General features: G+C 41.9%; 1 protein-coding gene across 3 annotated transcripts in view; it reads right to left on the bottom strand.

The window, feature by feature from the left end:
- Positions 1-27,482, bottom strand: part of ORYCUNV1R1633 (vomeronasal 1 receptor oryCunV1R1633) — a 97,457-nt gene extending 69,975 nt beyond the window's left edge. The window contains exons 1-2 of one of the 3 annotated variants that reach the window (XM_070061832.1): positions 27,127-27,482; positions 424-15,253 (exon numbers count right to left, since the gene is read on the bottom strand). In XM_070061832.1, the coding sequence (XP_069917933.1) occupies positions 5,300-6,370 (1,071 nt within the window). In that variant the 5' untranslated portion in view covers positions 6,371-15,253; positions 27,127-27,482 and the 3' untranslated portion in view covers positions 424-5,299. 3 annotated transcript variants of the gene reach the window in all.
- Positions 27,483-27,817: the final 335 nt, after the last annotated feature.

Below are 27,817 nucleotides of genomic sequence, written 5' to 3'. Positions count from 1 at the left end.
CTCCTCCCTCCCCTTCTCCTTCTTCTTCCCTCTCCCCCAGCCTTCTCCCCTCTCTTTTCCTCAGCCCATTCTCTCCCTGTCTTGTCTCCACTCTGTTTATGTCAAGTTCTACCTTTGACTTCATTTACCACACCTTCCCTTCTCATCCCCCTCCTCCTCAGTTTCTCCTGATTCCAGGTGTTCTCCGTCTAGGCTTCTCGACACTGCAGCTGCAAGCACTCTTTGTTCACTCCACCTTTTTCCACTCTCTCCCCATTTACTCTCTTTTTCTACTACTGGTTTTCTCCTCCTATCGCTCCCTCTTTCCCTCCTTTCCTCCCTCCCTCCCTCTCTCTCTCCCTCCCTCCCTCCCTCTCTCTCTCTCTCTCTCTCACACACACACACTCATCCATCTTTTTGCTAATGTATACAATCTCCATTGTTATTTTCCATCTTTCTCCCTTTTTTCTGCTTTATACCTTTCTCCCAGTCCTCCTCTTTCTCCAACTCCATATCTTGCTTCCTCTCTCACTCTGATGTTCCCTCTTTAAATGCAGTGGCCACAGGTGTCTTCTGTCCACTTTCCCCTCCAGCTCCCACCTCCTGCTCATTCTTGGCCTCTTTTGTCCTAGCTCTTCTCCACCCCCTATCCTTTTACTTGCTGCTCTCTATTTTATTCCTTCTCTTTGTTTAGTCGTCTCATAATGCACTGCTTCGCTATTGTTCATTTTTCCCTGTGTTCATTACATATCAGCTGTTTACTCATTCCTGAAAAGAGCTCCAAAAGTAAGCATCCAAAAATTTCTTCACACATGTCAGCTTAATCTACAAAGTACTAAACAAAATTTTAAATAAATAGAAATTAATTAAGCTTTAACTAAATAGTGCTTTCACTCAGTTTCTGTAGGATCAGATACCCTTCAAAAGGGAATGCTTTATGCACTCCTGTGTGAACAAGGCAAAATCCATATATGCAGAAATTGAGGGCCAGAGGGAAAAGTGCACACGCAAGTGTACAAGTGGGCACCTACACAGAGACACACAAATGCCAGTGCACATCCATCTTCATGTGCACACAGAAATAAACATGCAAATACACCCATGTGTCAGTGCACACATAGATATAAGCACATACATAGCCCACACATTCAATACTTTGAGACCTTCGTTGCAGAAAATGAGCAAAAAAAGTCTAAAATGGATTAATTCTAAATATAAGAAGAGCATTATATATAATAAATTATAGTGAGCATTATATACATAGTAAATTATAATGAAGATACTAAATGTAATAAAAATTTACAAATACCTGTAAGTTTAACACTTGTATAATGTTCATTATTATTAAAACCCAGTGACCTCTTCTTAAAAAGGATTTATTTACTTATTTATTTGAAAGAATGACAGAGGAAGACAGAGAGAGAATCTTCATCCCTTTGCTCACTACCCAAATGGCCACAACAGCCAGGTCTGGGCCAAGCTGAAGCTCAGAGCCAGGGACTCCTTCCTGGTTTCCCACATGAGTGACAGGGACTGAAGCACTTGGGCCATCTTCCGCTGCCTTCCCAGGCACATTAACTGGAAGCTGGATTGGACACAGAGCAGCCCGTACTCGAACTAGTGCTCCAGTATGGGATGCTGGCATTGAAAGTAGCAGCTTTACCTGCTGTGCCAGAAAACCTGCCCTGTTGATGTTTCTTTATTTAGAAGAATGCAGAACTGTTTATTGACCACTGTTCACCAGTAATTATGATCAAGTAAATGATATGCATTTGGCTAACATCCTGATGACTACAAAGTTGTTTTTCCTGGCATATGCTAAACCAGTAACCCAAATACTGGAAAGTTCAAGTCTGCATGTGAGGAATGAGGTGGAGTAAAGAAGAAATATTACAATAGTTTATCCACACATTGGTGCCAGCATCTTCTCAACTGCCAGCAGCTCCAACCAGCTGATTGGGTTTCCATGAGCCAGCCTTAGACATTAGAGGAGTCATAACATTTTAGTCAACACAGCACAGGGATTTCACCTTTTTTGTAAAGGAATATTTCACTAGAAGACTCTTTAAATGTTTGCTTATATACAGCTTGCTTGGCTTTATACAGAGACCTGAATGTGTCTCTTCTTCTCATTTGTATGGGGAAGTTGTTGGTAGCAATCAGATATTTCTGTTTAGTAATTTGGAAAACAAACCATTGCACTTATGTAAGGATAGGTAGAGATGTGGGTGCTGACGTGGCTCTTTTCACTTACCCAATTTGAGTGCCCAGCTAAACACAGAATTATTATTTAATTTGAAATGCGATGGCTTCAGGATGTTTTCAGTTTAACTTGAAATGTTTATTACTTAGTGTTGTGCTCAGAAAAATGGATTTCCCCATGGCTTCTCCTTTGTTGACCATTTAAAAACAAACAGAAGGGGCCAGTGCTATGGTGTAGCTGGTAAAGCCACCATCTGCAGTGCTGGCATCCCATATGCACACCTGTTGGAGTCCCAGCTGCTCCACTTCCAATCCAGCTCTCTGCTATGGCCTGGGAAAGCAGTAAAGAAGGCCCCTGCACCCTCGTGAGAGACCTGGAAGAAGCTCCTGGCTCCAGGCTTCGGACTGGTGCAGCTATGGCCATTGCAGCCAACTGGGGAGTGAACCAGTGGATGAAAGGTGTCTCTCTCTCTCTTTCTCTCTCTCCCTCTCCCTCTCCCTCTAACTCTCCCTCTAACTCTGCCTTTCAAATAAATAAATAGATCTTAAGAGAGAGAGAGAAAAGAAAACCAGGGGCTGACTGTGATGCAGTAGTTGAAGTGCTACCTGCAATGCCAAAATCCATATGAATGCCATTTCAAGTCCCAGTTGCTCTACTCCCCATCCAGCTTCCTGCTAATGTGTCTGGGAAAGCGGCAGAAGATGACCCAAGTGGTTGGGTCCCTGCCATCCACATGGGAAACCTGGTTGGAATTCCAGGCTCCTGGCTTCCGCCTGGCCCAGCCCCAACCACTGAGGCCTTTCAGGGACTGAACCAGCAGATGGAAGCTAGTTAGCTCACTTTCACTCATGCCCTTTCTCTCCTCCTCCCTCCCTACCTGTCACTCTTTCAAATAAATCATTTAAAATCTAAAAAATTTTTAAAAGAGGGGCCTGCATTGTGCCACAGAAGGTTAAGTCATTGCCCATGACACCAGCATCCCATATGGGTACCAGTTCAAGTCCTGGCTGCTACACTTCCAGTCCAGCTCTCTGTTAATGCACCTGAGAAAACAGCTGAAGATGGCCTGATGAAGTTGCAACAAGATGGAAGATGGAAGATGGCCCAAGACCTTGTGCCCCTGCACCTGCATGGGAGACCCAGAAGAAGCTCCTGGCTTCGGGTTGGCACAGCTTCAGCCATTGCAGACAATTGGAGAGTGAACCAATGGAAGGAAGACCTTTCTCTCTGTCTCTCTCTCTCTCACTTTCTGAAACTCTACCTCTCAAATAAATAAATAAAAGCTTTTTTTAAAAGGAAAGCTTCAATTAACTGTGAACAATCTTCATTTTTATCAGATTACCAAATATTGTTGGCTTCTATAAAACCTATCCTCATCAGGGAATACCACATCTTCCTATTTATTACATGTTGATTCAGTACTTTCTTCCACAGGCTCTACCTCTCATTACATTCTGTTTCTTATTTTTTGCTATGTCATTTTATTGGATGCATTTTTTGACAGGCAGAGTGGACAGTGAGAGAGAGAGACAGAGAGAAAGGTCTTCCTTTTGCCGTTGGTTCACCCTCCAATGGCCGCCACAGCTAGCACACAGCAGTCGGTGCACCGTGCTGATCCAATGGCAGGAGCCAGGTGCTTCTCCTGGTCTCCCATGGGGTACAGGGCCCAAACACTTGGGCCATCCTCCACTGCACTCCTAGGCCACAGCAGAGAGCTGGCCTGGAAGAGGGGCAACTGGGACAGAATCCGGCACCCCGACAGGGACTAGAACCCGGTGTGCCGGCACCACAAGGTGGAGGATTAGCCTAGTGAGCCGCGGCGCTGGCCTGGATACATTTTTTATTGCTGACTTGAAGAGCTATTGTTTACCTCTTCTGTGCTGCTATGGCTTACATGTTGTGGCATTCCCAGAGCAATTGTTCCTACCTGAGTTTCATACCATATGCTAATTTTTTAAAAGTCCAATATGTACACTTCACATATGTGTGAAGTTATGAGCTAAATAATGTGAACACTAACAGGATAACATATTTCCATTCACACATGTGATATGTGTCATTCACTAACCCACAAAATATTTCAATAAAAATCTATAATGTCAAAATTGTATGCTTAGTAAACTGTATACATTATATATTATTTGGAAGTAAAGCTAAAACAAAGAAAACTAAAATTGCATTTTAAGAAGTTAACAAAATTAAACATAAGACAACTTAACAAATTAAGTAATGTAAATGAAAATGATGTAAACAAAGAAATAGTCATAAGTTTGAAAACACACCTGAAAAGTATAAAATTTTGAATTTTGAAAATAAGATTTCCTTGCTCCACCAAAGACACGTCCCTGGGCACTTCCTGTCTGCCTGCTAAATACTCCCTTGCTCCTTCCTGTCCTGGTGCAGATTTCTGAAGAACTCAGCACCATTTTCCTCTTATGCCACTGAAAAATGAAGTGGACCTCAGGACAGGTCCACCTCAGAAGGAAAGGAGGCTGCCTTAGACGTACAGTATAAAGGACACTGCTGTCCTGGAAATTGGTTCAGCTTGGGCAACATCTTCCAAAGACAGGAGTTGGAAGTCTGGACATTGGAAGTGAAGGAAAGCATGGACAGCAAGGGAGACTCAAGGACAAACTGCAAAAAGATCTCAGATCCACTCAGTTAGGCAGAGGGAGCTTTTATGCAGAAAGACCTTCCACATGCACCTCCTAGAATTGAACCTCTCAGTTTTCAAATTAAAGGTCAGAAGCTCTCATTGGCTCATGTGTCAGGTGCCTGTTTGTTTTAGTTAACTGAAAAGTGTTCTCATTGTTCATCCAGAGATGGTGCACATATGGGAGAATTTCATTGATAGCTTCAGGTTATGCTCTTATTCATGGACAAAATTCATAAGGAGTTGGTCACAAAGAGCTATTGGAATGGAGCAATTTCATGAAAGTGAGCCCTTTTATAAAGGCCTTGGTAAAGAACAGGAAGGTTATACCTTAAAATACATACAGTGCTGGTGGATTGGAGGAAGTGCACAAGAGTGAAAGGAGAGATTTAGGGAGCCCAGAATGCAGTTGAGTCAGATTCCTCCTCATTTGGGTGGAATATGGCAAGAGTTGAATGAACCAGTTACTCGATACAGCACAAAACAGACAACACATGGGTCTTTTCTCTGATGATAGTTGGTGACTTTATATTGCTTCCACAACAGGTAGAGTAGATTCTGGAAGTATTGTATTTACGGGTCATGATCACAAATGGACACACAGTTGGAAAAAATATATCCATTAAAGTAGCAAGAGAGAAGAGCCACACACTGGGACTATGAAAAACAGCCAGCAACACTTGGATGACACTAGTGATCGCATAGAAACACATAAAGGTGCTTACCAGGGCAAGGATGCTGTGGGTGGCTCTGGTCTCAGCAGAGGACCTGGAAGAGATGTCAGATCTTTGAATGTGCTGCACCTGCTGCTTGTGCCTGTACAGGATGAAAACCATGGAACCACTGGCCCAGAGCATGAGCCCCAAACATAGGACATCAGAAATGGAAAACAATGCTGCAAAGATTGAGTTTATGACTTTGTCATAAGGTGGAGAAGAACAGACTCCATTATCCAACCTCTCTGTGGCATTTGTATTTTTCCATTTGCCAGAAATACGTATAGGAAAAACGGCATTTACCAGCAAGTGCAGGGTCCAGCAGAGGATAGTGGAGATGTTAATATATCTAGGAGTTTTTTCTTTAAGCTTTGCCCACTTGGAGTTCCTGGGACTAATTGTAATGGCCTGGAAAATACTCAAGAGGCAAACACAGCCATAGGATACACCTCTGCCCACCCTGTGGATGTAGAAAATGAGTTTGCACCCAAAATCACTGAGAAAATACTCCATCCCTAAAGCTGCCATGGTCTCTGGGATTCCTCTCAAAATAATACCCAAAAAGTTAGCCACAGTCAGGTGCTTGAGAATCAAATCTATGGGCCTTAACCTGTGCCCATGGAAGTAGAGGAACAAATAGTGACTTGCGAGTGAGAAATTCCCCAGAATTCCAAGGATAACCAGGAAAAGGGAGATTATTCCAATTCTCAAATCCATTGTGGCCATCCTATTGTTTCTAGGCTCAGTATTCCTAAGTAGAGGATTCTGCGTGAAAACGTGAGTTGGGGGTGTTTCTTCATGTGTTCTTCCTGCTACCATGGTGGTGGTCTCAGGATGATAGACACATCAGCCATCATGCATGGCCAGACTCTGAGATGTTGATGATTCTGTGACCTCACCTCCCACAAGACCAATATTACCAGTTCACTTGTAGGGTGCATGACAGTGTGGGCTTCGGAGCCTTGGTATGTCTGAGAAAACATTTTCCCAGTTCCAAATTGCCAGAAACACATAGAAGTTTCTGGTTCACAGTGAACAGCTCCAAAGAGACAAAAGGAGTCTTTAGTGGGGATGTCTCCTTTTTCCATCATCCCTGGGGCAGTCAGGGTTTTCACATGGAGGAACCAGTGATAATTGAGGTCTAAATCTGGAGAGATTGACAGTAAAAGCCTCTTGTCCAGTGGGTCTTTCACTTCTCTGAGAAGTTATTTCCCCACAAATCTTTCTCTGCCTTTCTCCAGATTCCTAAACTGCACCATCAAGAATGTTATGAGAACTGCAGGACACACAGAACCTGACAAGGGAAGAGTACAAAGAAAACATAATTTTAAAAACTGATACCAAAAATTCTAAGAGACCATTTGTTCAACTGTGTACAAGTCAATTGAAAAGTCCAGATGAAATGGAGTTCTAAAGTCACAAAGAACACAAGGGGCATTGAATGTTTAACACTTTCTTGATGTCTTAGTAAGGGCAACTCACCACAGAGTAAAGATGTACAATACGTTTAAACCTAAGTAATGAATAAAAAACATATGACAGTAGGTAAAACTAAAGGGAAAATATCATTAGCATGCAGAACATGGCATCAATACATAAAAACTTTATTATACTTCACAATGAAGGGAAGATCACAAACAACATGCATAAAATTAAATAGATGGACGAGTGCTGTGGCGCAGTGGGTTAATGCCTGGCCTGAAGCACCAGCATCCCATATGGGTGCCGGTTCACTTCCGATCCAGCTCTCTGCTGTGACCTGGGAAAGCAGTAGAAGATCGCCCAAGTCCTTGGGTTCCTGCACCCACGTGGGAGACCTGGAAGAAGCTCCTGGCTCCTGGCTTCGGATCTGCGCAGCTCCAGCCATTGCGGCCAATTGGGGAGTGAACCATTGGATGGAAGACACCTCTCTCTCTCCCTGCCTCTCTTCTCTCTGTGTAACTCTGACTTTCAAATAAAAAATGAATAAATCTTTAAAAAAATGAAATAGAAATAAAAATAAGAAGTGTATGGAGCATGCACTGTGGTGCAGCGGGTTAAAGCCCTGGCCTGAAGCACCAGCATCCTGTATGGGTGCTGGTTCTAGTCCTGGCTATTCCTCTTCCAATCCAGCTCTCTGCTATGGCCTGGAAAAACAGTAGAAGATTGCCCAAGTCCTTGGGCCCCTGCACCCATGTGGGAGACCCGGAAAAAGCTCCCCACTCCTGGCTTCAGATCGATGCAGCTCTGGCCATTGCAACCATCTGGGGAGTGCAGCAGCAGATGGAAGACCTCCCTGTCTGTCTCTACCTGTCTCTGTAAGTCTGTCTTTCAAATAAATAAAATAAATATTTAAAAAATATAAATAAATAACAAGTGTGAAAGGTCTTTTTGAGGGAAAATGACCAAGGATTACTTGAACAGAAAACTTAGATTTAAAGCGATAAATAATGAGGTTGGTGGCCAGGAGCAGTGTGGGGAGCCAGGCAGGCAGCTCTCCCATGTAGGTAGCAGGGACCCAAGTCTTGAACCATCACCTGCTGCCTTCCAGGTTCTGTAATGGTGAGAAGCTGGAGCCAGGAGCCAGAACCAGAAATTAAGCCCAGGACTCTGATGGTGGGATATAATCATTAACACTAGGGTAAATGCCCACTGCACAGTTTATCTTTTAATTCAGTTTTCTGTGAACATCTTGAAGCACTCTCATACATTTTGCAGAAGTATGAAGGCATGGGTTATATAATATGAACAGCTGGATAATATATATGTATGTATATATATATATGTGTGTGTGATTTTACTAAATTTCATAAGATGTTTCATTAAAATTACATATTGTCAAATAGAGCTGAGCATTCAGTTAAATGTATATAAGGGGTTTCTAAAAGTTAATGGAAAGTGCATATTATGAAAAAATGAGAAAAGAAGGAAGATGGAGAGTGGAAGAACTGTGAGGTTCTGTGCATCTTTGGATTCAAGAAGTCACCTAAATGCTATCATGTATCCACTGAGTAGTGAATTAAGGAGAAATTTACTGGTATCCTAATGGTAATATGGAAAAGGTAGATTATTCCAACTTTCATTAAGACATTCAGTTATTTTCTAGGCTCAATATTCATATTCTATTAAGAATATGAATATGAATATTTTATAGAGGATTCTCTGTAAAAACACGAGATGTGAATATTTCCTCATAGAGGATTAAATGAGAAAATACCACATTATTTTCCCATAAGAACTTTTTTCTCATAGTTGTTCTCTAGTGTTAAGATCATTCCCAAGACTAATTCATATCTTTAAATACCACTTACAGTGTGGAGGTCTGTGTCACTGATGCATATATACATATATATATATATCCCTATTAATGTAACTTTCATAACTGTGTGACTTAAGCACTGCTATGGTTTTGTCTTTTAAACTACAGGAGGTTGTACTCACTGAGATATTTATGGCTTATGTAAATATTGGTAGAGTCTGGCTTTGAACTAACATAGCCTTTAGTTGTAACATTGTAACATTTTTTAATGTTGTAAAGTTGACATTACCATCACTTTGTTACCCTGGTTCCCAGTCTGGGGACTTTAAATAATGCAAATATATGTGTACCTTGTCTTAAATTTATTTTATTTTACATATTTTATCATTTTAACTTTATTGTCATCTATGTCTTATTCTACAGAAAAGTATCACATGAATTATTATGATGTTCTAATAAAATTCAGATACACTGAATAATTTTGAGAATGGATCCACATTAGGGTAACAGTAAAAGTTAATGTTTCATTTGTTGCCAATTATTGCAACCATTTAAGTTATACCATAGTGGGATTTGTCCTAAGCTATGTGACATGAGATATAAGTAAGTGAAAAGATACTGAAGAGAAAATCAATTAATATTCCTTAGAAAGCATATAGTTATGTTCAATATTTTAGAAAAACACTGACTCTCTGCTCAATGTGTGGTTTAGTAATGATAATAAAATACAATTTAAGTATTCAAGTGGATACTGGAGACATGTTCATGGAATAATTTAAAGTGGAAAAATGATACAAATGACCTTAGAGCATTTTTAAACAAGCAAAAACATTACATGATTTATGGGGTGACTTCAAAAAATTTATGAAAAATTGAATTGAAAGATAATGTGCTTTTTTCCATGAACATTTTGAATATCCCGTGTATTTAACACTGGAAAAGGCTAAATATTTTTTCCTGCCATCCTCTACCCTCGAGAGGGAGCTTAATTGTCAGAAAGGCTCTTTCAGTAATTTCAAGAAGAAAAATTGCCACCAATGTCAACAGACCACCAAGGTTTTCATGTAGAGCTATAATTAAACTGATTCAGTGAATTTCAACACATCCTTGTTCGAGAAAGATCATTTTATCTGATAAACTACCAATTACTTGATATTTTATGCAGAGCTGGGTGATTAAGTTATATCTAGCATATTCATTAGCAGATGCACAGAATTTCATAGAGAAACTGCATTAATCATGAAAATTTCTCTGTACTTTCTTTATGATAATGTCAAATCAGACTAATCTTCAAATTAGAGCCCTTCACATCAGGAAAAGCAGATATCTTTACAGATTGGCTCTAATTCCAGCAATAATTATCAGTAAAGTTTATGTTGAGTTAGAAGAGCAAACATTAAGTGTTCAGTATAGGGGCTGTGTGTCCGGTCTGTGCCTGCAATCTGCCAGCACCTCGGGAATTCTTCCTCCTGTCTGTGACTTGGACACTACATCATGTACTGCCTCAGAAGCTTCCCATTTCCATGCAAGAGTACTTACCAAGAATCCTGCTGCTCCTGCTGCCCTGACAGATGCTGCCCCTCTGGCTGAGGGAGGAAATACTGCCTGGTATCCTTCCTTCTGCTGGGATGGGGACCTCAGGTTGACAGGCACCTTAGCTATCATGAATGTAGGAGGATACTGGCCAGAAGTCCCAGAAATATCATTGGTGATTCTGTAACCTCACCTCCCACAGGACTACAGTCACCAAGTTCTCCTGTAGTGACAATGACATGGCAGGCTAAAGAGCTTTAGTACGTCTGAAAAAGTTTTACCAGTTCCAAATTCCCTTAAACAATTAAAAGTTTCTGGTTCAGAGTCAGCATCTCCAAAGAGACAGGTGGAGTGTTAGTGGAGGCACCCCCTTCCCCATCATCCCTGGGGCAGAAAGGGGCTCCCATGGGTGAGACAGGAACACTGAGGTCTGAGCCTGAAGGGACTGAGACTGACAGTCCCAGTGGATTCTGCACTGCCCTGAGAAGTTATTTGTCTCACAAGCCTCATTCACAGACTCCTAAACTGTACCACCAAGGGTGCTATGAAGAGAGAGTGACAAGGGAAAGGAAGAGCAAGAACTGATACTTAAAACTCATTGGAGATAATGTGTGATACATTGTGCAAACTGCAAAAGTCTAGTTGAAATGGATACATTGTAAAGTCAGAAAAAGTGCTGGGGACCCATATGTCCTCTACTGTTGAACACTTTACTGGACGCCTTAGTGAGGGCAACTCACCATGGGGAGCAAAAGGCTGCAGTCTGCACAGTGCGCCCAGTGCACATACATGTAAATGTGTGTAGTGCTCTCAGTGCAGCACTGTTCACAGGGGTCAGGATGTGGACTCAGCCAAGCTGCCCCTCATCAGATGAACAGGTAAAGAAAATGTGTTGTTCATACACACAAGGGAATATTATTCAGCCATAAAAAATGAAACCCTGACATTTGCAGCAAAATGAGTGGAATCTGAGGATAGAATGTTAAGTGAAGTAAGCCAGTAGGAGTAAAACAAATACCGTATGTTCTGCCTCAAACATGGAAGTTTAAAAACTCAGTCTTAACACCCTTTTAATGCTGTGGCAGAGCCTTGTGTCCCTGTCCTGAGACTATATGGAAGACTGGACTTAAAAATGGTGGACTGGTTTATTTGGCAGATGATATTTCTTTTAAAAAATTTATTTTATTTGAAAGTCAGAGCTACACAGAGGCACAGACAGAGAGACAGAGAGGACTTTTATCAGTTGGTACACTCTGCAGATGGCTGCAAAGGCCGGAACTGCACCAATCTGAAGCCAGGAGCTTCTTCCAGGTCACCCATGCAGGTGCAGGGGCCCAAGGACTTGGGCCATCTTCTACTGCTTTCCCAGGCCATAGCAGAGAGCTGTATTGGAAGTGCAGCAGCTGGGACTCGAACCAGCACCCATATGGGATGCCATCACTGCAGGCAACAGCTTTACCTGCTACACCACAGCGCCAGCCCCGGCACATGAGATTTCAAAACAGCAATGTATTCAGTCTGCACCATGGTTGTTATTGGCTGCCTTCAGTCTGTCTTACAGTTAGGATCAGAAAATACAGCAGAACAGACAGGATTGGAAAATTTGCAGCCTCAGGCCAGCATTTTGGCTCAGAGGGTTAAGCCACTGTCTACAGCAAGTGCTATGTTGAGTCCCAGCGGCTCCACTTCCGTTCCTGCTAATGTGCCTGAAAGGCAGCAGAAAATGGCCCAAGTACCTGGCTGCTACCCACGTGGGAGACCTGGATGGACTTCCAGCCTCCTGGGTTCAGCCTGGCCCAGCCCCGGCCATTGCAGCTATTTTGGGATTGTGAACCAGTGACAGAAAAATCTCTCTCTCTCTCTCTCTCTCTCTCTCTCTCTCTGTGTGTGTGTGTGTGTGTGTGTGTGTAACTCTGTCTTTCAAATAAATAAATAAACCTTTAAATTTTTAAGGAAAAGGAAGGAGAGAGAGAGAGAGACAAAGGAAGGAAGTCAGCAAAGGAAGAAAAACCTTGGGTCAGGAAGTGAGGTGCAGAAACTACTTCTTGAACAGATGAGCAGAGGGGGCCGGCACCTGTGGCACGATAGGTTAATCCTCTGCCTGCAATACCGGCATCCCATATGGGCACCGGTTCTAGTCCCGGCTGCTCCTCTTCCAATCCAGCTCTCTGCTCAGGCCTGGGAAAGCAGTAGAAGATGGCCCAAGTCCTTGGGCCCCTGCACCCACATGAGAGACCGGGAAGAAGCTCCTGGCTCCTGGCTTCAGATCAGCGCAGTTCCAGCCATTGTGGCCAACTGTGGAGTGAACCAAGGGAAGGAAGACCTTTCTCTCTGTCTCTTCCCCTCACTGTCTGTAACTCTACCTCTCAAATAAATAAATAAATAAAAGCTAAGAAAATAAATAAAAAATAAAGAGATGAGCAGAAATAAAAGGAAGCTATTTGCTAATCTGCAAAAACAAAGGTAGAAAGACCTTCAAGTTTCCCCCCACATCATAGGCCCAGAAGCCTGGAAAGTCTCACTTGTTTTGTTAAACCCCCAGACACTTTCTGAGAGCTCTCCCAAAACTGCCTCAGGTTTTTATCCCTGCAGTCATGTTTTTAAAGATAGTGATATGGCCAAGAGCTATGCACAGACTTCAATATTAGAGGCTCAATTCACAAATAAACATCCACATACCCATGAAAGTAGAAAGATAAGATTTATTTACAAAGACTCCCATCTTGCATCGGAATAAGGCATCATGGGCAACGCATGTAGCATTTGGGAAGCAATCATACCACCTTCATTTGTTTTTCTTCTTACTTTTATATCTTTCCTTATGTAATCCCTTACCTGACCTTAACCTTAGCAGTACTTGCCAATCAGCCAGAGGCAGATGTTTTTAAAATTGTCCGTGAACTGCCCTGGCCAGGGCCATATTCCCACACGATTTGATTAGAACATTGTTTGAAGAACAGAGGGTGCCCTCTATTCCCCCAAACAGCCTCTGTGTTCACCCAAGGTTGTACAGTCTCATATCCTTATCTTGTTTACTTCTTCTCCTTGAGTCAAACTTTTTCCTTCTCCTTTTAACAGTGATTTTTCATTCTATTTGGAAGTCAGTGAAACACTCCAGGGCTGAGCCTCATTCAATCAGGGGGCCAGGTGTGACTGTGATATGCATTGCCTTTGGCATCCATATGGTGCTGGTTTTGAAGGTACTCAGAATACAAGAGTTATGAGGTCATAGCACCTTCCACTGAGTTGTCAAATGAAAGCATGGCCACAAGATGGGAGCCCCTGATGGAGCAGCACTTAGCAAAACTCTGGGAGTAAAGCTGCAGTACCAACCACAGGGAGGGAGAGCTAGGGGCACAATGAGATGACCACCCAGGAAAGCTGAAAGCAGTGTGCTGTGCAACCTGGGAAAGCCACCAGCATCAGTATACAGGCAGAGATTGGAACAGGTGTAGGATCAGATAAAGAGCCCCAGATGCATGGAGTTCTCCACCCAGATTTCAAAGGTAACTCAGACAAGCTGAGGCTACAGGCAGAGACCTGTCCCAGGGATGGAGCCGCTGAAGGTAGCCCCGAAGTGGAAATATGGGTCAGGGATGCTGCCAAGACTCTTCCAGGGCAGCGCCTAGAGGAATTGCAGAGATAAGATACCCACCTGCAAGACCTGCAGCATGAGGAGTGACTGGCAAAGCCACAGGGGCAGAGCTGCCCAAGCCTCTGGAAACTCACCCACCACAGGCTATCACACAGAACATTAGAACTTAATGCTTGCCCTGCTAGTGTTTGGGCTTTCTTTGGTCTATTAAACCTTTATACTTGCCTGTTAGCTCCCTTTGGGCATGGAAATGTACACTTTGTGCCTGACCCCCACTTTATCTTGAAAGTATGTACCTTGCAATTGTTACAGGTTCACAACTGGAGGAGTTTGTCTTGGATCTCAACTGAGACTTTGGACTTTTGAATTAATGCTGGACTGATTTGAGACTTAGTAACTATGGGGCATGGAATGACTGTATGAGGCATGTAAGGGGAGCCAGGGGGAGAATCCTATGATTTGAATAGGATATGACTTCTGAACAAATACAGACATAACAACTGGAAACTTAATCCAATTATGGTGTTGTGGAGGTGACTTCAGTTGGATGGAAGGTCCCTGGTCCCTGAGGGGGACCATGCCCTCAGAAGACAGTTCTCCTGAGAGTATTGGTTATAACAGCCTAGTAGAACCAAGCCTCTCTTTCCTTTGCACACCTTCTTGCCATTACCAGACTCCAAGCTTACCAGGTGGCCAAACCAATAGGCCCAGATGATACTGCACTGTAAACCTCCAAAACCATGAGCCAAATAGACCTCGCTCTTTCATAAGAAACTTGTCATAGTAGTGAAAAGCAGACAGGCCGGTGCTATGTCATAGCAGGTAAAGCCGCCACGTACAGAGCCAGCATCCAAAGTGGGTGCCAATTTGATTCCCAGGTGCTCCACCTCTGATCCAGCTCTCTGCTGTGGCCTGGGAAAGCAGTAGAAGATGACCCAAGTCCTTGGGCCCTTGCACTTGTGTGGGAGATCCAAAAGAAGCTCCTGGCTCCTGGCTTTGGATCAGCACAGCTCTGGCCATCGCAGCCATCTGGGGAGTGAACCAGTGGAATGAAGACCATCCTGTCTCTCTCTCTCTCTCTCTCTCTCTCTACCTCTCTACCTCTCTACCTCTCTACCTCTCTACCTCTCTACAACTGCTTTTCAAATAAATAAATAAATCTTAAAAAAATAAAAAGCTGACTAAAGAAAATCCTGGGGGCTATTTCTCTACCAATCTTCACAAAACATTTGAAGAAAAACTAATACCAGCTGTCTTCAGTGTATTCCAGAAAGTGGAAGAAGAAGGAATTATTCCCAGTGCTTTCGATGAAATCAGCATCATCCTGATACCACAACTAAACAAGGGAAAAAAAAAAACACAAAATAATCCTGATGAACACAGATGAAAAATCATCAACAAAATATTAGCAAATCACCCAGGCTGCCTGAGTGGCCATGGGTAGAAAGTCCATACCGTGGTACCCTGGGGCCCAAGGACATGAGTGAAATCCAACAGCTGCTCTCGGGCCAGAGGAGCAATGTACCTTCTAGGACTGCCCTAGAACATGTCCTGAGTTTGGAAAGGATGGAGCCTCCTGCCCGGGAGACTAGAACGTGTATTGCTGGCTGCACTCACAGGGGTCCTGCCTAGGTCCCCGCTAGCAGGCTTCGTAAGTCTCAGTATATCTTTAGTATCAAGTGACTTCATTTCATTTTCTAAACTTAATTTTGCACTCTCTGCTACGTGAGGATCCTGCAGATGAAGCATATGAGTGAGAAACTCCCAAAGCAGCTCCCAAGGACCACAGGGGCTGTCACCATGACCTTATCATGAACTTGATCACTTTCTCTCCCATATAAGATCCTTAATATCTTCTAGTAGATATGGCCATGCCCAGTCGCCCTCCACCAAATTAGCCCTGGATTGTAGGCTCCATAAACACTTTTAATCCATTAAGCAGTTCCTTCCATTCCCTTAATCAATCAGTTACCGATTTGATGATTCACTTGGGACCAAAAAAAAAAAAAAGTTACAAAACAAAAACAAAAGCAAAGACAAAAAAAATCCTCCTTTTTATGTCATGGAAACTCATTTCCTCTTTCTAGAGTCCTTTCCATTTCAGTGGCGTTCTGATTCTGTAGACAGAGTTTAAGATAATGTTTTGAACCACACCCCATGAACCCTGGTTTCCATATCTATAGAATCACGTCATCTGCAAACAGGGATAATTTGACTTCCTCCTTTCCAATTTATATCCCTTTGATTTCTTTTTCTTGTCTAATGGCTCTGGCCAAAAGTGTAGAACTATACTGAATAGCAATGGTGAAAGTGGACAACATCTTTGTCTGGTTCCAGATCTTAGTGGAAATGCTTCCAACTCTTCCCCCATTCAATATAGAATCATATTTCTTAAACCTCTCTGGGATTGACAAATGACCAGCGGGGAGAGCAGGGATGCCCAGGGCTCTGAGTCCACACATTGGCGCTGGAAGGGGAGGTGAGCTCAGTAACCAAAGACATTGGCTGGGAAATGGCGGTCAGAATCTAGAGGGAAGCGGGCTTGAGGTGGGAAGGTTCACCAGACTGAATACAGGAGAGAAGGAAAATAAAAAGGTGGGGGGGTACTGGTACAGATGAGTTTCTCTCTCCACCAACCTTGCAAAGGGGAGCAAGGGACAAAGAGCAGGCCCCACTCTGGATATACATGACAAAAGGAGAGAGCTAAGGAACTGAGGCGCTACAATTCAGTAGCCTAGGCAACCCAGAGGGAGTCCACAGGAGAAACTGAGCCTGCACAGACTCTTTGGGTAGAAACCAGAGATTGGAAGCTAAATACCATCAATTCTGCTCAGCCGTGCGGTATTACTTACCTCCTGAATAAAATAAATAAATGAATAAATAAATAAATATATATAGAGAGAGAGAGATTTACAATGCATAACCTAAGGGTGTCACATTTGCACATCCATAACCAGGAAGAACCAAGCAGAGCTCTCAGGCCACACCCATCTCAAGCCTCCAAGGCTCCTCCAACAGCAGACAGTCCACTTAACACAGACATAGTATAAAAAAAAACTCACAGTGAGGGAAGAAGAATTAACAATGCCAAGCAACAAACACAAAAATTGAGGGAACAAGATCAACAATGACACTATGATGCCTCCAAATGAACAAAACACCCCAAGCCAAGATTATGAAGATGATGAGATAGAAGAAAGGCAAGATACGGATTTAAAAAAATTTATGATAAAAACATTTAGAAGTTTTCAAAAGCAAATCCTTGAACTACAGAAATCCTTATTGGACAGGATTGAAAATCTCTCTCATGAAAATGAAATTTTAAGGAAGAATCAGAATGAAAGGCAGAAACTAGTAGAATAGGAAAGTGTGATAGTGAAGAGAAATCAAAACGAAAAGAAGAGCTCAATAGATCAAATGACAAACACATTAGAAAGACCAAAAAACAGAGTCAGTGAAACAGAAGAGAGAATATCAGACTTAGAAGACAGAGCACAGGAAAAGATACAGTCAAACCAAAGAAAAGCAGAGGAAATTAGAAATCTAAAAAATATCGTTGGGAATCTACAGGATATTATTAAAAAAAAAAACAATATTCAAATTCTCGGAGTTCCTGAAGGCATGGAGAGGGAGAAAGGATTAGAAGGCCTTTTTAGAGAGATACTAGCAGAAAACTTCCCGGGTTTGGAGAAGGACAGAGACATCCTAGTACAGGAAGCTCATAGAACCCCTAGTAAACATGACCAAAAGAGATCCTCACCACAGCACGTTGTAATTAAACTCTCCACAGTGAAACATAAAGAAAAGATCCTAAAATGTGCAAGAGAGAAACGTCAGATTACTCTCAGAGGATCTCCAATCAGACTCACAGCAGACTTCTCATTAGAAACACTACAGGCTAGGAGGGAATGGCGAGACATAGCACAGGTGCTAAGAGAGAAAAATTGCCAGCCCAGAATATTATATCCTGGTAAGCTCTCATTTGTGAATGAAGGTGAAATAAAGACCTTTCACAGCAAACAGAAATTAAAAGAGTTTGCTGCCACTCATCTGGCCCTGCAAAAGATACTTAAAGATGTGCTACACTCAGAAACACAGAAACACGGCCATCAATATGAAAGAAGGTAAAGGAAGAAACCCTACCAGTAAAAGAGCACAGGAAGCTCAAAGCATATACTAGAAAATATCTCTGGCAAAATAGCAGGGCAAAGTCACTATGTATCAATAGTCACATTAAACATTCATGGACTTAACTCTTCAGTTAAAAGACACCGATTGGCTGATTGGCTTAAGGAACAAAACCCAACTATTTGCTGCCTACAAGAAACACATCTCTCTAACAAAGATGCATGCAGACTGAAAGTGAAAGGTTGGAAAGAGATATTCCATGCCAACAGAAACCAAAAAAAGCAGGTGTACCCATATTAATATCAGACAAAATAAACTTTAACACAAAAACTGTTAAGAGAGACACTATATAATGATTAAGGGTCCAATTCAACAGGAAGATGTAGCTATTATAAATGTATATGCACCTGATTACAGGGCACCCGTCTATTTAAAAGATATGTTAAGGGACTTAAAGAGAGACTTAGATTCCAATACAATAGTACTGGGGGACTTCAATACTCCACTCTCAGAAATAGACAGATCATCAGAACAGAAGATCAACAAGGAATCAGCAGATTTAATCGACAATATTGCTCAAATGGATCTAACAGATATCTACAGAACATTCGATCCTACATCTAAAGACTTCACATGCTTCTCAGCAGTGCATGGAACCTTCTCTAGGATTCCTCACATACTAGGCCATAAAGCAAGTCTCAGCAAATTTAAAAGAATTAGAATCATACCATGCAGCTTCTCAGACCACAGTGGAATAAAGCTGGAAATCAGCAACTCAGGAAACCATAGAAAGTATGCAAACACATGGAGACTAAACAACATGCTCCTGAATGAACACTGGATCATTCAAGAAATCAAAAGAGAAATCAAAAACTTTCTGGAAGTAAATGAGGATAACAACACAACATATCAAAACTTATGGGATGCAGCAAAAGGAGTATTGAGAGGCAAGTTTATAGCAATAGGTGCCTATATCAAGAAATTGGAAAGGTACCCAATAAATGAGCTTTCAGCGCATCTCAAGGACCTAGAAAAACTGCAGCAAACCAGACCCAAATCTAGTAGGAGAAGAGAAATAAATTAAAATCAGAGAAGAAATTAACAGGATCGAATCAAAAAAAAAAAAAACACTACAAAAAATCAGCCAAGCAAGAAGCTAGTTTTTTGAAAAATTAAACAAATTGACACCCCATTGGCCCAACTAACTAAAAAAAGAAGAGAAAAGACACAAATCAATAAAATCAGAGATGAAAAAAGGAAACGTAACAACAGACACCACAGAAATAAAAAGAATCATCAGAAATTACTACAAGGATTTGTATGCCAGCAAACAGGGAAATCTATCAGAAATGGATAGATTCCTGGACACATGCAATCTACCTAAATTGAACCATGAAGACATAGAAAACCTAAATAGACCCATAACTGAAACAGAAATTGAAACAGTAATAAAGGCCCTCCCAACAAAGAAAAGCCCAGGACCAGATGGATTCACTGCTGAATTCTACCAGACATTTAAAGAAGAACTAATTCCATTACTTCTCAAACTATTCAGAACAATCAAAAAGGATGGAATCCTCCCAAATTCTTTCTATGAAGCCAGCATCACCTTAATCCCTAAGCCAGAGAAAGATGCAGCATTGAAAGAAAATTATAGACCAATATCACTGATGAACATAGACACAAAAATCCTCAATAAAATTCTTGCCAATAGAATACAACGACACACCAGGAAAATCATCCACCCAGACCAAGTGGGATTTATCCCTGGTATGCAGGGATGGTTCAACATTCGCAAATCAATCTGATTCACCACATTAACAGACTGCAGAAGAAAAACCATATGATTATCTCAATAGATGCAGAGAAAGCATTCAATAAAATTCAACACCCTTTCATGATGAAATGGCGGAATAGTGAGGGCGCGCACCGATAGTCTGGGAAAATTTAGTTTAATAAAAGGGGAGTTACGGTAGTCTCAGAAAAAAGAACCAAGAAAATATTGCAGAGGAAACTCTTCTAGATTGAGTGGCCGTGAATCGGAGGACCTACTGGGAGAACAAGGTCGCCCACCACGCGGAAGCCGAGCCGCGGGACAGAGCCGCGGAAGCCAAGCCACGGGACCGAGCTGTGCAAGCCGCAGGCTCTGCACGCCAGTGCTCGAAGGGGAGTGCATGCCACACAGACAACAGCGGGGAGACTTGGGATGTCCAGGGCTCCAAGTCCACACATCGGCGCTGGAAGGGGAGTGGACCTGGGTGGAGAGCGTGGGAGCCCACAGTTCGGGACACCAGCAGCAGACTCAACACACCAGCGCTGGAACGCGAGGTGAGCCGAACCTCAATAGCCCGAGACACCGGCAGGCAAGTGGAGAGAGGAGATTAGAGGGAACAACCTCTGGGGGGGAACTTCACCAGGCTAACTGGAAGAGAGAGAGGGAAAAAAAAGGTGACTGGTATGGACACGGGTTTCTCCCTCTCCGCTCACCTCTCAAGGGCGAGCAAGACAAAGAGCAGGCGCCATCTTGGACATACGTCATAAGCAGAGCGACCTCAGGTCTGCACAGGCCCTGAGCCTAGCAGAAAAACCTGACTCTGGGCGGGGCGAATTAACAGGAGATTAGGACCTAGTAAATTTGTGGTGCTACTGAACTGAGACTGTGAAAAAAGAGACGGTGGGGGAGAGAACTCATGGAATTCACGTGAGCACTCTCCAGAGACGCTACAATTCCGTAACTTTGGCAACCCAGTGGGAGACTGAAGGAGAATTTGAGCCCACTCTGAGGGCCAAACAGATTCCCTGTGTGGTCCTTGGGAAAGAGCTTCTGATCTCTGGCTCCTGTGGGTATATCATTTGCCTGCTAACTACCTCCAACTTAGTTCAGCTGTGCAGAATAACTTTCCTTTTGAATCAAAAAAAAAGAAAGAGAGAGAGAGAGAGAGGTTTACCACGCCTAACCTGGGAGTGTCACCTTTGGCACACCAAACAGAGCTCTCAGGCCACACCCATCTCAAGCCCTAAGGCTCCATCAAAAACAGATAGTCCACTTAATCTAGAGTCATAGTATAACAAGAAAAAGCACCACAGTGAAGAAACCAAATATCTCCAATATGACAAATAACAAACGCAAAAACCAAGGTAATAAAAACAAGGAAGTCACCATGAAGCCCTCAAATGAAAAAGACACCCCAATTCAAGATTATGAGGATGATGACATAGAAGAAATGCAAGAAGCAGATCTCAAAAAATTGATAAGAACATTAAGAAGTTCTCAAAAACAAATTCTTGAACTACAGAAATCCTTAATGGACAAGATAGAAAATCTCTCTCGTGAAAATGAAATATTAAGGAGGAATCAAAATGAAACGAAACAACTAGTACAACAGGAAACTGGGATAGTGACTGAAGTGAAGAATTCAATAGATCAAATAAAAACACACTAGAGAGCCTTACAAACAGAATGGGTGAAGCAGAAGAGAGAATATCAGACTTAGAAGACAGAGAACAGGAAAGGATACAGTCAGACCAAAGAAAAGAAGAGGAAATTAGAAATCTAAAACATATTGTCAGGAATCTTCAGGATACTATTAAAAAACCCAACATTCGGGTTCTAGGAGTTCCTGAAGGCATGGAGAGGGAGAAAGGATTAGAAGGCCTTTTTAGTGAGATATTAGCAGAAAATTTCCCAGGTTTGGAGAAGGACAGAGAAATCCTAGTACAGGAAGCTCACAGAACCCCTAATAAACACGACCAAAAGAGATCCTCACCACGGCACGTTGTAATTAAACTCTCCACAGTGAAACAGAAAGAAAAGATCCTAAAATGTGCAAGAGAGAAACGTCAGATTACTCTCAGAGGATCTCCAATCAGACTCACAGCTGACTTCTCATCAGAAACTCTACAAGCTAGGAGGGAATGGCGAGATATACCCAGGTACTAAGAGAGAACAACTGCCAGCCCAGAATATTATATCCTGCAAAGCTATCATTTGTGAATGAAGGTGAAATAAAGACTTTTCATAGCAAACAGAAATTGAAAGAATTTGTTGCCACTCGTCCAGCCCTGCAAAAGATGCTTAAAGATGTGTTACACACAGAAACAAAGAAACACGGTCATCAATATGAAAGAAGGTAAAGGAAGGAAACCAAGGAAGGAAAGCTCACAGCAAAAGATCACAGGGAATTCAAAGCATATATTAGAACTTATCTTTGGCAAATGGCAGGGCAAAGTTACCACTTACCATTAGTCACATTGAACGTGAATGGCCTGAACTGTCCAGTTAAAAGACACCGTTTGGCTGATTGGGTTAAAAAACAAAACCCATCTATTTGCTGCTTACAAGAAACACACCTTTCCAACAAAGATCCATACAGACTGAAAGTGAAAGGCTGGAAAAAGATATACCATGCCAACAGAAATGAAAAAAGAGCGGGCGTAACCATCTTAATATCAGACACCATAAACTTTACCACAAAAACCGTTAAGAGAGACAAAGAGGGACACTACATAATGATTAAGGGATCAATTCAACAGGAAGATGTACCTATTATAAATGTATATGCACCTAACTACAGGGCACCGGTTTATCTAAAAGATTTGTTAACGGACTTAAAGGGAGACTTAGACCCCGATACAATAGTACTGGGGGACTTCAATACTCCACTCTCAGAAATAGACAGATCAATAGGACAGAAGATCAACAAGGATACAGTAGATTTAAACGACACTATAGCCCAAATGGATCTAACAGATATATACAGAACTTTCAATCCTACAGCTAAAGATTTTACATTCTTCTCAGCAGTACATGGAACCTTCTCTAGGATTGACCACATACTAGGCCATAAAGCAAGTCTCAGCAAATTCAAAAGAATTAGAATCATACCATGCAGCTTCTCAGACCATAAGGGAATGAAGTTGGAAATTAGCAACTCAGGAATCCCTAGAGCATACGCAAACAAATGGAGATTGAACAACATGCTCCTGAATGAACAATGGGTCGTAGAAGAAATCAAAAGACAAATCAAAAACTTTCTGGAAGTAAATGAGGATAACAGCACAACATACCAAAACTTATGGGACGCAGCAAAAACAGTGTTAAGAGGAAAGTTTATATCAATAGGTGCCTACATCAAGAAATTGGAAAGGCACCAAATAGATGAGCTTTCAATTCACCTCAAGGATCTAGAAAACCTACAGCACACCAGACCCAAATCTAGTAGGAGAAGAGAAATAATTAAAATCAGAGAAGAAATCAACAGGATTGAATCAAGAAAAACATTACAAAAAATCAGCCAAACGAGGAGCTGGTTTTTTGAAAAAATAAACAAAATTGACACCCCATTGGCCAAACTAACTAAAAAAAGAAGAGAAAAGACACAAATCAATAAAATCAGAGATGAAAAAGGAAACGTAACAACAGACACCACAGAAATAAAAAGAATCATCAGAAATTATTACAAGGACTTGTATGCCAGCAAACAGGGAAACCTATCAGAAATGGATAGATTCCTGGACACATGCAACCTGCCTAAATTGAACCAGGAAGACATCGAAAACCTAAACAGACCCATAACTGAGACAGAAATTGAAACAGTAATAAAGGCCCTCCCAACAAAGAAAAGCCCAGGACCAGATGGATTCACTGCTGAATTCTACCAGACATTTAAAGAAGAACTAACTCCAATTCTTCTCAAACTATTCAGAACAATCGAAGAAGAGGGAATCCTCCCAAATTCTTTCTATGAAGCCAGCATCACCTCAATTCCTAAGCCGGAAAAAGATGCAGCACTGAAAGAGAATTACAGACCAATATCCCTGATGAACATAGATGCAAAAATCCTCAATAAAATTCTCGCCAATAGAATGCAACAACACATCAGAAAGATCATCCACCCAGACCAAGTGGGATTTATCCCTGGTATGCAGGGATGGTTTAATGTGCGCAAGACAATCAATGTGATACACCACATTAACAGACTGCAGAAGAAAAAACATATGATTATCTCAATAGATGCCGAGAAAGCATTTGATAAAATTCAACACCCGTTCATGATGAAAACTCTAAGCAAATTGGGTATAGAAGGAACATTCCTCAATACAATCAAAGCAATCTATGAAAAACCCACAGCCAACATCCTATTGAATGGGGAAAAGTTGGAAGCATTTCCACTGAGATCTGGGACCAGACAGGGATGTCCACTCTCACCACTGCTATTCAATATAGTTCTGGAGGTTCTAGCCAGAGCTATTAGGCAAGAAAAAGAAATTAAAGGGATACAAATTGGGAAGGAAGAACTCAAACTATCCCTCTTTGCAGATGACATGATTCTGTATTTAGGGGACCCAAAGAACTCTACTAAGAGACTATTGGAACTCATAGAAGATTTTGGCAAAGTAGCAGGGTATAAAATCAATGCACAAAAATCAACAGCCTTTGTATACACAGACAATGCCATGGCTGAGGAAGAACTTCTAAGATCAATCCCATTCACAATAGCTACAAAAACAATCAAATACCTTGGAATAAACTTAACCAAGGACGTTAAAGATCTCTACGATGAAAATTACAAAACCTTAAAGAAAGAAATAGAAGAGGATACCAAGAAATGGAAAAATCTTCCATGCTCATGGATTGGAAGAATCAATATCATCAAAATGTCCATTCTCCCAAAAGCAGTTTATAAATTCAATGCAATACCAATCAAGATACCGAAGACCTTCTTCTCAGATCTGGAAAAATTGGTGCTGAAATTTATATGGAGGCACAAGAGACCTCGAATAGCTAAAGCAATCTTGTACAACAAAAACAAAGCCGGAGGCATCACAATACCAGATTTCAGGACATACTACAGGGCATTTGTAATCAAAACAGCATGGTACTGGTACAGAAACAGATGGATAGACCAATGGAACAGAATTGAAACACCAGAAATCAACCCAAACATCTACAGCCAACTTATATTTGATCAAGGATCTAAAACTAATTCCTGGAGCAAGGACAGTCTATTCAACAAATGGTGCTGGGAAAACTGGATTTCCACGTGCAGAATCTACAAAGAGATCAAGAAACTCCACAAAAACAAAACCAACAACCCAATTAAGAGATGGGCCAAGGACCTCAATAGACATTTTTCAAAAGAAGAAATCCAAATGGCCAACAGGCACATGAAAAAATGTTCAAGGTCATTAGCAATCAGGGAAATGCAAATCAAAACCACAATGAGGTTTCACCTCATCCCAGTTAGAATGGCTCACATTCAGAAATCCACCAACAACAGATGCTGGCGAGGATGTGGGGGGAAAGGGACAGTAACCCACTGTTGGTGGGAATGCAAACTGGTCAAGCCACTATGGAAGTCAGTTTGGAGATTCCTCAGAAACGTGAAGATAACCCTACCGTTCGACCCAGCCATCCCACTCCTTGGAATTTACCCAAAGGAATTTAAATTGGCAAACAAAAAAGCGGTCTGCAGCCTAATGTTTATTGCAGCTCAATTCACAATAGTTAAGACCTGGAACCGACCTAAATGCCCATCAACGGTAGACTGGATAAATAAATTATGGGATATGTACTCTTTAGAATACTATACCGCAGTAAAAAAAAAAAAAAATGAAATCCAGTCATTTGCAACAAAATGGAGGAATCTGGAACACATCATGCTGAGTGAAATAAGCCAGTCCCAAAGGGACAAATATCATATGTTCTCCCTGATAGGTGACTACTGACTGAACACCAAAAAGGAAACCTCCTGAAGTGAAATGGACACTATGAGAAACGGTGACTTGATCAGCATAGCCCTGACTGTTAATGAACAACTTAATACATTATCCCTCTTAGTATTTTTTTTGTCTGTTCTACTTAATACTACTGGTTTAATTCTGTAATTAATACACAGTTATTCTTAAGTGTTGAAATTTAACTGAATTGTGATCCCTGTTAAATATAAGAGTGGGATTAAGAGTGGGAAGAGATGTACAATTTGGGACATGCTCAAGCTGACCTGCCCCAAATGGTAGAGTTAGAAACATACCAGGGGATTCCAATTCAATCCCATCAAGGTGGCATGTACCAATGCCATCTCACTATTCCAAGTGATCAATTTCAGTTCACAATTGATCATAATGAAAGGATTAAGAGTCAAAGGGAGCACATAAACAAGTCTAGTGCCTGCTAATACTAACCGATAGAATAAATAAAGGGGAGAGTGATCCAACATGGGAAGCGAGATACACAGCAGACCCATAGAATGGCAGATGTCCTAAACAGCACTCTGACCTCAGAATCAGCCCTAAAGGCATTCAGATCTGGCTGAAAAGCCCATGAGAGTATTTCAGGCATGGAAAGCCAAGACACTCTGGCAAAAAAAAAAAAAAAAAAAAAAAAAAAACACCTAAATGAAAGATCTCTGTGAGTGAGATCCCAGTGGAAAGAACAGGTCTTCAAAAAGGAGGTACCTTTCTCTGAAGGGAGGAGAGAACCTCCACTTTGACTATGACCTTGTCTAAACAAGATAAGAGTCGGTGAACTCAAAAGGCTTCCATAGCCTTGGCAACTCATGACTGGAGCATAGGGAGATTACTGATGCCATAAACAGGAGTGTCAATTGGTAAAGTCAACAACAGGAGTCACTGTGCACTTACTCCTCATGTAGGATCTCTGTCCTTAATGTGCTGTACATTGAGATTTAATGCTATAACGAGTACTCAAACTGTATTTTTCACTTTGTGTTTCTATGTGGGTGCAAACTGTTGAAATCTTTACTTAATGTATGCTAAACTGATCTTCTGTATATAAAGAAAATTGAAAATGAATCTTGATATATATGGAAGGGGGGAGGGAGAGGGAAAGGGAAGGGTTGGGGGTGGGAGGGAAGTCATTGAGGGGGGAGCCAATGTAATCCATAAGCTGTACTTTGGAAATCTATATTCATTAAATAAAACTTAAAAAAAAACCTCTCTGGGATCTAAAACCCATTTGCCTCCCCCACGCATAAATACAACACAATGAAATACAACTGACTTGGCATTCCTAATCACAACCCTCCTTCCAGTGTCCAGACGAACAGCCCAATTCCCTACCTTACGTGTGGATTTGGCTCTCAGTGGAATGTGAAATGCCTTGCCTTTTTCCTCAGTTCTTCTCCATCGGAACACCTCTCAAGTTTCAGGTAAGAAGAAGGAGGGCTAGTCTGCTGAGTACTGAAGGGAGTAACAGGGGGGATCTGGGTCACCTGCCCCAGATGTAATCTGGAAGCTCAGCTTGTAGACCATGCAGTTTGATTTGAGGGGCCTCCCTTTATGAGCTCATAGATGGGTGTGCCCTGCTCTCATTGGCAGAAAAGGTTCCTCCACCTTCCACTCACTAGAGCCTCACCTGGCTGTGCATAAGAAATGTTCACGGAGTTGTGGCTGTGTTCGGTACTTACAAGGAAATTAGATTTTAAGAAATGCACTCCATGCAGTGGATGATGGCCCAAGTCTTTGGACCCTGCACCTGCATGGGAGACCAGGAGAAGCACCTGGCTCCTGCCTTCAGATCAACGTGATGCGCCGGCCGCAGCGTACCAGCCGCGGCGGCCACTGGAGGGTGAACCAACGACAAAGAAAGACCTTTCTCTCTGTTTCTCTCACTGTCTCCAGAACAACTGTGCAAGTGCCTGTTTCATTCCATGTTCCCAGTGGCAGCTCTTCCTTGACACTGGAACAGCTGGATTTCACTCAAAATAAAGGTGTAGGTCACCCTTGCCCATGAGTAGAGCTGACACATGTG

The sequence above is a fragment of the Oryctolagus cuniculus genome, chromosome 18 (genome assembly GCF_964237555.1).
Source record: "Oryctolagus cuniculus chromosome 18, mOryCun1.1, whole genome shotgun sequence".
Lineage (NCBI taxonomy): Eukaryota > Metazoa > Chordata > Mammalia > Lagomorpha > Leporidae > Oryctolagus > Oryctolagus cuniculus.
The sequence above is the reverse complement of the archived record's forward strand: the minus strand, read 5'-3'. Positions and strand labels throughout refer to the sequence as shown.